Raw genomic sequence first — 11,410 nt, 5'->3', positions numbered from 1 at the left:
ACACTTTCAGATCACTTGGAGCTAGCCTAGCATACCGACAAGCTAGATCCGACCCAGAACCTCACATATCTGGCACTGCTGAACTTGCACAGAAACATCACCAGCTTTTTAAAATAGTTTTGAAAACTAAACATTTAGACTATTTTAGCACAGATTATGATATTTTTAATCTTTCTTTTTAATAATTATTGAAAAAATTAAAATATATTAAAAGTTTTTTTTTTTTTTTTAAGAAAAGTTTTGGGTGGGCCTGTTGAAAAGTGGGTGGGCCTAGGCCCGTCCAGGCCCACCTGTAGCGCCGTGCCTGTTGTGACTAGCTTAGCAGAGGAGGGTCAAACGAGGCACCCAGCAGGACCCAAAACTGCTTCTAATTGGCTTGCGCTGTTCTGGGTCCCTCCAGAAAGCCCTGCCAGGCCAGAACACTGAACTGGATCCTCACCAGGAGGCCTCTCTTTGGCGCAGAAATGTCTAACTCTCACGCCAGTCTCTGACACAGGGCTAAAAATAATAACAAATCAAATGCCGCATGGCCAAAATATGATGAGAGATACACACATGGACACAAAGCTTCCTTACAACCTTGTTATTTCTTTCCCTAGCCTTAATAACTCATACTGAACCTCTTCCCACATCCCAGTGTAAAAATAGCAGCCATTCATGATTAAATGACACTGTGCAGGCCAGGGTTGGATGCTGTGTGGAGACTTGCCGGGAGACAGGATCTTCTCAGACTCAAAGAAGAAGCGGAAAAATAATTTTTTTTCTTTTGAGCTGCTCAAATAAATTTATTACATAACAGCTTCTTTATGCAACGGTGAAGATTTTCCGCCTTTTTGATGCATCTCCACTGACAGAATTTTATTAAAACAGTCACAAATCTGGCTATTCGCTTAGTCATAAAACACAAACGGAGCAGGCCTCAAGGAATTGTGCTGGACAACCTGAAGTATTTTTCAACATGGAATTGTTATTGAATTAATATATTTCAGATATTGCAGGTGAGAATTGTTTTATCGCAGTGACAGTATGTCACCACACAAATGGAGCCATACCCCATATATAACACAGGGAATGGCCTACTTTATGTCTATATGTCTACATTTCCAAGCTATGTCCTAAAATATTATTTGACATCCCAGAACATGTTGGCTATTGACAGAGGCAGACAGAGTACACAGCTTCATTACTTGAGTAAAGGTACAGATACCCTTTGCTAAATTTTATTCAAGTACAAGTAAAAGTACAACAGTCAGATGTCTACTTAAGTAAAAGTAATGAAGTACTTGTTTTTAAAAGTACTTGAGTATCAAGAGTACAAGAGTAGCCTACATTTTCTAAATATTGCGTTACAACTGCCACAATGCTTACATTTATGTACAGAAACGTCCTACATGGAGTTATGAAAAATGTTAATCTTAATACCTTGGAGAATGTAAAAGGAATTGAAAGTAAAATCAAGTCATTTTCATCTTTTTACCATATTGCCAGGGATAGGCAGTATTTTGTAACTGAAACACTTGAAGCAAAAACTATCATTAACTTGTTCAGAAAATTGAAATAGTCTGGTGAGGTGGGGCCACGTGTTGGCACATTCCCGGGATGGACCTTCATCCATTGTTTTGTCCATGGTTTCGTCTCTTATCTAAATCTGACCATGGAGTTGACTTTGGCGGAAAGCTGAAGGTGATTGCTAATAGGCTGTCCCAATCAGTGGTGCCTGCACAATCCAATCACGTTTGAGAGGGAAACAACAAATTGAGGGTTTCTGAGATTTTTCTTTCCTTTTTTTTAGAAGAAGTAACGGGAACTCACGGTTATGGATAGAAATGTAGTGGAGTAAAGAGTACAATATTTGCCTCTCAAATGTACTTGAGTAAAGTCATGAGTACTCCCCAAAAATGATACTCGAGTAAAGTACAGATCCTTCAAAATTGTACTTAAGTACTGTACTCAAGTAAATGTACTCCGTTACTGTCCGGCTCTGGCTATTGATCCCAAGCACAGGCCAGAGTCCAGTTCAAGGAAACGGTTGAGAATGTCTCCCATGAACTGGACATTGATCTGTTTGGGAATATATCCCCACGATTGTGCGGATCACAGGGGTGTGTGGGATAGGGCATATGGGGCCAGTGACCCCGACTGTGTCAGGCAACGGGCAAAGGCGAAGTGTAGTGCTTCCTTTTATCCCCAATATATATAATATGCTAAATCAGTCGTGGTCAGTGGAATTAGCATGCATGTCGGATGCTGTGGAGGAATTTGGGGTTTGTTGGTGTGTGAACGAGGTGAGAGAACGAAAAAGTGAGGGAGACTGAGAGAGACACGATGGAGGCCGATCATCCATCATGTCTTCACTGGACTTAATAAATAAATGAATGGAAATCTGAAAGATCTCTGAATTACAATGAACACTACCAAACCACATGTCCGCGTCTCAAGACAGCCTGGTTTAGTTCAGATTTCAAGGAGACTCTCGATTTCTCTCAGCACACTGTGTGAGCGAGTTCACTTACAGTGTGCCGAAGCTTAACAGCACAGGGCGATGCAGTGTCTGTGTAAATTTGCTCAGAAACTCTTATTTGCGATTTACATCGTTGTGTTACACTTTGCTTCAACTTCTGTTTGCTAATGCAGGAAGAGGAAGGGCGCTTCAAGGACACTTACTGTACTTGTAATGCCAGAGGCGCAGGAAGAGCGATGTCATCTCTACTTTGCATATCTTCAAGTGTAATCATATATATGTAGTCTTCTTCCCTCGCTGCAAAGCATGAATACATATTTGCATCAGGCAACTATTTGCTTGTCATGTTTTCTCTGTGTATTCCTCACTGAAAAGGTTCATTTTCCTCCTCCTGTATTTGCTGAAGATATGTGGCAACACTGCAGAATTCTTCGGCTAAAAATAGTCCAAGCTGAAATAGTCTGGGGTGATGCATACATTTCTCCCTGCCTCTATGTAGGCAAATGCACACAGTGAACTCATAAAACAACAAGAGAAAGGAGATGAAATTACTGATACAGTACCTTAGGAATCAATTGAACCAACCTGCAGGGAGAGAAAGAGGAGTGGAGAAAGAGGGAGATAGAGAGAGAGAGAGCATACGAAAGAGATAGAGGGAAGAATGAAGGGAGGAGAGAGTAAACATCTTTTTGTCACAGAAGCTTCATAGTCCCTTTAACAGTTGCCTTCATAAAGCTTTTATGAGTATCACACTGTACCTCTTCTGTTCTGCATTCTGCTTCCTTTGAGACACATTTATTATTTCAACACATAGACCAAATAATGCGAGTGGGACTGAAACATTATGGATAATATATGATCCTTTTCCGAGCTACATCACTCGTGTGCAATAAGAGATCGGTGTTACATAACAAGCAAGCCTTGCATCATTTGTCAAAGGATGACCGTTTGGATAACCCCCTGTCAGATTAAGGATGCAGTCAGCGAGGTGGACACATACAGTACACTAGTCCTTTAATTATCCATCTCACATTCACAAAAGGATGATCTGCATACATACACCCACTGACACAACCTCAAGAACATTCTGGAAATACAGTGTTGACATAGATGTGTACGATGGCAAACAAACAGACAACAAAAGAGATGTATGTTGTGGCAATACTGCAGGTACTGGTGCTCTTCTCCTCGATATTGTTTTCCATTGAACAGCTTGGTTCTAGTGAGATTTCTTTTCTTTTTTTTTTTAGTTGGAAGCACCCATTAGGTCACAACGATCTAGCATGGTGAAGTAACATGCATGCCTTGTTACCACAAGGATTTTTTTCCCCCTTTTCCCATGTGCTGTCGAAGACTACAATGACAAATGACTTCTGGCTTATGCACTATATCATTCCCATAGATTCACCAAAAAAAAAAAGAAACATCCACTACCAAAAGTTCACAGTTGAATTCGAAGGAACAGATGAGACATTAGTACATTCGGGTAGATGCCCTCTACCAGTGAGAATTCTATGGGGAGTCCGCCTCCTGAAGGTGGGTGTTGATCAAATTAAGATAGTGTTAAATCCGATTTATGGGTGTATTCATTGTGACATTGATACGACTCTGATTTGTCTAAATCTGCCTGAAAGGTGAGCCTGGTGGTTCCGTTTAATGGGGCAGATGACCTCGATTCCGGTCCCTGGCATGGCTCTGGAATCTCAAGGACAGACACTGTGTATTGTGGCTTAGCGATATTCATATATTTTTATATCAATAGTACCCTGTTGGACTCATTTTTAAAGAAGTCCTTTGTGGATTGCTGAACAGCTATCGTGCACCATGTGTTTTCGCAGGCCTGAAGATTAAAAATTCACTGAATGAACATGGGCAAAGAGTGAATTCAAGTGTAATCCTAACTGAGGTGCTTTTTTCTGGTGAGAAAACATTTCCTATTTCCTATTCCACCCTCTTCCACATAGAGGATCTCTTACTATTTCTCTTTTAGTGTGCTTCTGTCTTTTTTTGTAGTTTTTTGTCTCTTTTTAGTCTATCTGTGTCTCTATATCTGTCTCTGTGTGTCTCGTTGTCAAGTCTTATGTTTCACTCTGTGGTCTCCTGAGTCTTGCTCGCGTCGTCGTACTTTTCTCTCGTGTGCTCACATCTGATACTTTCGCAGCAGCTCTGATTGCCACATGTACTTCCTGTCCGGGAAGCGCTTGGGGATGCGGATGCGGCGGAAGTCCTGGATGCACCTCTCCAGCTCCTGCTCCACCGTCAGCTTCTCCTTCGGGGGCCCGCCACCTTTCCGGCCGCCCCGACCGGCCAGCGCGGCGTCGCGGGGCCCCGTGGTGCGGGCGCGGAGAAGGTCGGTCCGGCGTCCCCCACGACCCCCGTCCCCCCCCGGCGGTTGGGCCATTGGGGGTCCCTTGCGGCCGGGTCGTTCCAGCGTGTGGGCGATGGGTGGCTGCTGGTGCTGGCGGCTGACTGGACCGCAGATGACCGTGCCCTGCGGGGAGCTGGCCTCCGACTGGGTCTCTGATGCGGAGGTGGAGAGCTCGTTGTAGGACGTGCCGCTCTCGCCCTCACGCTCGCTCTTGTGGCTCTTGCAGCAGCAGTCGCAGTGGGAGGAGGACCAGCCGGATGGGCCGCCTGAGGGGTGGAGACACACACACACACACACACACACACACACACACACACACACACACACACGCACACACACAAACACACTCACACACACACACACACACACACATACAGAGTATTGAGAAATAGCATACAGGTAAAGTGATGCATACAATAAATCATCTAACTGCATGTACCAGAGCCAGAGACAGACACAGTACACATACAAACACACATAATAAATACATACACTCACCCTTAATTTATGCATGAAAACATGACTCAAAATGTCTCAAAATGACACACACACACACACACACACACACACACACACACACACACACACAAACACACATACACACACACACACACACACACACACACACATACAGAGTATTGAGAAATAGCATACAGGTAAAGTGATGCATACAATAAATCATCTAACTGCATGTACCAGAACCAGAGACAGACACAGTACACATACAAACACACATAATAAATACATACACTCACCCTTAATTTATGCATGAAAACATGACTCAAAATGTCTCAAAATGACACACACACACATACATTAACTCGATCAAATAACACAATTAAGCCTAGAAAATATTAGAGCCATTATTAAAAGAAACACACACACAAACAAGAAAATACACAAGCAGTAGATATAACCCCAGCCAGCCCTGTGCTAAAAACAGCACTAGATATAACCCCAGCCCTGTGCTGAAAACAGCACTAGCTGTAACCACAGCCCTGTGCTGTGCTGAAAACAGCACTAGATATAACCCCAGTCAGCCCTGTGCTGAAAACAGCACTAGATATAACCCCAGCCCTGTGTTGAAAACACCACTAGATACAACCCCAGATCTAGCTGTGCTGAAAACAGCACTAGATATAACCCCTGCCCTGTGCTGAAAACAGCACTAGATATAACCCCAACCCTGTGCTGAAAACAGCACTAGATATAACCCCTTCTCTGTGCTGAAAACAGCACTAGATATAACCCCAACCCTGTGCTGAAAACAGCACTAGATATAACCCCTTCTCTGTGCTGAAAACAGCACTAGATATAACCCCTGCCAGCCCTGTGCTGAAAACAATGGCTGGAGAGGCATCCACAGCAGACAGGAGTTTCAGAAAGATTTCTGTGCTTGGCTGCATCCATGTGCACTGAAGCTAAGAGCAAAGCTTTAACTCCATCATGACACATGAGGACCAGAGGATTCACAGAGAAGGAGACACTTAACGTTGGCTCATCTTAAACGCTACATTCCCCAGACTTCCCAAGAGATGCAATGTAGCTATTCTATTAGGTCCATTGTAAAAATATGAATTACCTGTTAATTAATGACTTGCCCGCGTAACCACACCTACATCATAGAGAGTGGATTCACTACCCTAAGAAACAAGAACATTTCAAAACCCTAAGAATTGATCACAAAAAAAAAAAAAAAATGTTTCATTGACAAAGCCACCAACACGACCTTATCTTAAATGTGAAAGAAATCAGTGTCAGCATCAAACTTTAAAGCTGAATGGCATTGATTTGTATTGTGCTGACGACAAAGTCATTGACTCGGGTGTCACAAAGACAGCAGTTCTTGTCTGGATCTGATAAGCCTGGGTGTGCAGCACCCATTGTGTGCTGAGTACCATGTGACATCGCCATCACCTCTCAGGGGCCACTCTCAACGGGCAACGCTCTCATAAAGAGTGGCATGCAAGGACATGATCTGTTTCCAAGCAAACCAGTAGGAAGAAAAAAGAACACTTTTTATCTGGAAATGATTTCTATCTGCAGCTTTTCTGTTTGTCTGTCTGTCTGTCTGTGCGTGTGTGTGCGTGTGTGTGTACTGTATGTGTGTGTGTGTTCGTGTGTGTGTGTGCGCGTGCGTGTGCATCTGTCTGTCTGGATGTGTGTGTGTGTGTGCGTGTTTGTGTGTGCACATGTTCATGACCTCCTGCATGCATGCTCTGAAGTGCCTGAGCTCCAAAAAACTCTTGGTATTTCACTTGGGTCGGTCCTAAAAGATGCTGACAGTGAATATTAGCCAGTGACACATGCAGTGGATGGCATTTCTCCTCAGCCTTGGCAGTCTGACACCTCCGTGGGCTATTATTCCAACCACCCCCTCCCGCCCTGTCAGTCTAGAAGACGTCCTGTGAGTCTTGAATGTTTTGTCTATTAATGAGACGGACAGGCAGAAAGAGGGAGAGAGAAAGATGATGATGATGATGATGATGATGATCAGGATGATGGTGAATGTAATGATGACGTTGATGATAGTGATGATGATGATGGATAATTCCTGTATGCCTAAGGATGTAACCCCTTATCATATCTGCCAGACACTTAAATAATTAAATCATTTGCATGATGTTTTGTGAATCTAAGAGTGTGTGTGTCAGTGATAGAGACAGAGAGGTGATTATGGTGATAGTGGTAACGATGTCAGGAATGCTCTCTCGCATGACTCCTCAATAAATAAATAAATAAATAAATGTGGACGTTTGAGGGATTTCCAAGACTTTGTGCTCTAATTTTTGGAACTTATAATGAACATTAAGTACAGTATCTGATTTTCCAACACTGCTGATTATTAGCCTAACTTTCAACCTCCTTCTTTCATCCTGTTTTTTAGCTCTTATTTTACAGCACTTCTCTGCACTACATTAGAGCTGCTCCACCCTGCCAGAATACATGCACTCTGCCTTACGCAGAGCACAGCTCCAGCACGTCCAAATGCACAATTACCAAGTCATATAAGGACAAGCACACTATGGGAAATGCTAAAAAAGTCATTCAGGGGTGTAGGGGGTGGGGGATGGGTCCAGGTTAATTGAGAGATCATGCTTTGAGAAATACCCGACAGGAGCAGGTTTGCATCTAATTGGACCAAAGACTGGTCCTCGGAGAACAACGGAGAGGGAAAGTCATCCAGACTCAGAGCCTCATCCACATCCTATGTGGCTGCAGGGGGAAAAAGAAATAAACGAATAAAGTAACAGGCAGAAACGCAAAGCGACTAAAATAAACTGTGGCCTCCCGAGGGAATCGTTATATCTTTCGCTTCCTCTTCTCCTCCTCGTGTGGTGAATCACGTCTCAAGTAACTGCCCTTCTCGCTCTTACTCTTTCACTCCTTCGCTCCCTCGCTCCCTCGCTCTCTTGTTACGCTACGCCCGCCCAAACCCGGAATTTAACGATTCTCACATCTGATTGTCCTTTCATTTTTGTTTTTACAGACAATGTTACAAAGTGCACCAGTCAGCACAAAAACAAACAAAAAAAACAATAACAAAAGAAAACGATTTCCTTACTGACAATAGATTAATATTGGACTCACAGGTGCCCGGCACCTCTAACCTCTCGGAGTCTGATAGACACCATCTTGCAGAGTGCAATGATCTGGCCTGCTTCTGAAAGCATTACAGCCATCAATTTATAATGAGAGGAGTTCAATAGGAGTCTAACCTCTCAGCACTGAGTGCTGTAATGAGTGGGCCAATGGTGGAGCAATTGCTTTGGGCTGATAGCGGAGAGGAGAGCAGCTTTTTAATGGCTAATCCATGAGTGCGCACGAGGACAAGAGATGCAGGAGAACAATTTCCCCTCCGCAGGAATTAAATCAGCTCCAATCTGCTCTCTCTCTCTCTTTCACTCACTAACACACTAACACACACACACATGCATACACACACACATATACACACACACACACATCTCCCTCTTTCTGTGCACACACACTCAGTCTTTCTCTCTTTTCTCTCTCTCTCTCTATCTCTACTTCTCATGCAGCCGGTCTAGCTCTTTATTCTCTCTCTCCACATTTATCTCTGTGCCTCTCATCGCTCTTGTGCTCGCTCTGTCTAGCACACACTTTCTCTCTCCATCTCTCTCTCTTCCCCCCAATCTTACCTTTCTACCATGCCATCTGTCTCTTCCATTCATCCCTTCATCTTCATCTCTCTCTCTCTTTTCATTTCTCTCTCTCTCTCTCTCTCTCTCTCTCTCTTTCCATCTCCATCCCACTCAGTCTCCCACTCTCCCCTCTTCACCAGCAGGCAAATGAGGGGATGCCTTTTAAGGAGTGAGGGGGTGGAGTGAGGGGGTGGGGTGGGGGGGTTGGGGGTTCAAACATGGTTTCCAAATGGATGCTGCAGCCTTGTGGGACTGCTTGTCTAGGACGGGGGCCAGCACCAGTAATAGTATCATAAAACTTTCAGGCCACTGCAGGGAAATGAGCTGTGCTGAGTGAAGGAAGCCCTTGTCGTCTGAATCCATCTTTAGAAGCAATGTCCGACTTAGAGCTCCATCACCAACAGCACCAGCAGCAGCAGCAGCAGAGATGCAAAGCACCAAGAATAAAAATATGGTTCATAAATACTTAAAGCAAATAGTAAATGACTGATTATAACTTCAGTAACTGCTTTAACAGTTCTTTCTTTTTTGTGGTGTTTGTGTTTGGAGGGGGTAGGGGGTGAGGGGGTTGTCAAACTTTCGTGGAGTTGCAATGAGTTTTTTTCAGCCTCCATAATACATGAGGAGACAGTGTTGTCATGCCAGTACAGCACAACCATTCACTTTTTTGGAGCCAAGCACTAGCCGTGAGATCTGTTTGAAATAAATGTCTTGTGCTTATGCAAGAATATGCACTCTGCGCATGCAAATATTGAATGAATTCATATGGATTATGGGTGCATGGCAGCAATCTCTGTGGACGAGGGGCATTAGCTGCTGCATGCAGCACTGTAGTGCTCTATGTGTGCTGCGAGTGCTAAGCTTGCTACTCTGACAGCTGCGAGGGCTGCAGATCAAATTTCACAGCCATTAAGACGGAGGGCATGTTTCCACTGCTAATTTGCCCAGAGAGGGCTTCAGCGGGGAGAGCCATGCATCACGCAGAGTGAGGTTTGTGAGGGACACTTGGTCAGATCAGATGTGGACCTGCCACAGGGGCAATTTCTATTCTCTCTCTCTGTTTTTTTCTATCTCTGTCTCTCCATCTCTGTTTCTCTGTCTTTCTCTTTCCCCCTCTATCTATCCTTCTCTCCCCTTTTTCTACCTGACACTGTCTCTCATTCTCTCTGTCTCTCCAAACCGTTCTGTAGTGCACTCCTTTTCTTTCTTTCTCACTTTCACTGTCCTGACTCTCTTTCCCTCACTCTTTTCTTCCTCTTGGTTTTACCCTTCTCTTCCTCTCTTTCTTTTCCTATCAGTTCTCATTCTATCACGCTATCCCTCTGTACAGCAGTACCCATCCCTCCTTCTCTTCTTACTTTTTCTCTCTCTCTCTCTCTCTCTCTCTCCCTCTCTTTGGATTCTCTGAGGTGCATTTCCCCTCAAAATGTCAGACTTCAAATCCCAGCCCTTTGGATGTTATTCATTAAACAAAAAAAAAAAGAAAAGAAAACTTCTCTGAGGATGTTTGGAAAAATGAGAGGGGTATGAGTCAGCTCATCATCAAAAGCCCTTTGTAAGAACACTAGAATAAAGAAAAAACAAAAGAAGAATTATCCCGGCTTTACAGAGTATCGCAGTGATTTTTCCAGACACATTTTCTTCTAGGTTTGTCATCTCCATTCCTTTAAGGCCTTTCATCGAAACATCCAAAGAACAAAACACCCTCAAAAAGATAGCTTTTTTTCCTCTGAATGCACATGTGCAAACATCTGAAGTTTGTCAAATAAAGACACTGAAATAAGTCTTTCTATTTCTGTGTACACAGACGTGCACACAAACCAGTTACATTTAAATGCTTCAGGCCGTTCCATGGTGGAGCCATTTTTCTCTCTGTGTATCCTACTCTCTATTTCAACATCACTACCTTCCCCTCTTTCTCTCTCTCTTTGTATGTTTCAGTCTTTCTCTTTGTTTCTCCCTCTTGTTGAATTTTTCACTCTTTCTCTGTTTCTCTCTCTTGCTCTCTCTCTCTCTCTCTCTCCCTCTCTGATCAACTCGCCATCACACATTTGGGTCTCTGTTTTAGTCTCTCCGCTGCAGGAAGAGAAGCGCGCCGCTGCACGCCGCCGGTAACCACCATCAATTTGCAGAGATAAAAATAGGCCCCTCTCGGCCCAGGTGCACCGGGCGGGCGAATCGGAGTGTGCCGCTGTCTCAGCTCCCGCAAAAGAAAGAGAAAAAAAAGGAAAAAAGAGAAAGAAAAAAAAATCTCAAGCCTTTGAATCTGCACAGACACACTCAGCTCTACCACAGTGCCCTGCTGAAATGCATTTCCCACGGATTTAACACTGCAAGACGAATGAAGGTGAAACAAAGACGGGGGCAGAAAAACGCTGCACACCAGAGTTTGATCTCAATCATTTCTGAGTAATG

At 43.8% G+C, this 11,410-nt stretch overlaps 1 protein-coding gene across 1 annotated transcript in view; it reads right to left on the bottom strand.

The window, feature by feature from the left end:
- Positions 1 to 3,476: 3,476 nt before the first annotated feature.
- LOC121695048 (BTB/POZ domain-containing protein KCTD16-like) overlaps positions 3,477 to 11,410 on the bottom strand; it is a 17,261-nt gene continuing 9,327 nt past the window's right edge. The window contains exon 3 of the mRNA XM_042075564.1: positions 3,477 to 5,095. Coding sequence (XP_041931498.1) covers positions 4,602 to 5,095 — 494 coding nt within the window. The 3' untranslated portion in view covers positions 3,477 to 4,601. The remainder of the gene's footprint in view (positions 5,096 to 11,410) is intronic.

This window comes from Alosa sapidissima, chromosome 20, assembly GCF_018492685.1.
Source record: "Alosa sapidissima isolate fAloSap1 chromosome 20, fAloSap1.pri, whole genome shotgun sequence".
Lineage (NCBI taxonomy): Eukaryota > Metazoa > Chordata > Actinopteri > Clupeiformes > Clupeidae > Alosa > Alosa sapidissima.
This window is presented reverse-complemented; position numbering and strand designations above follow the sequence as displayed.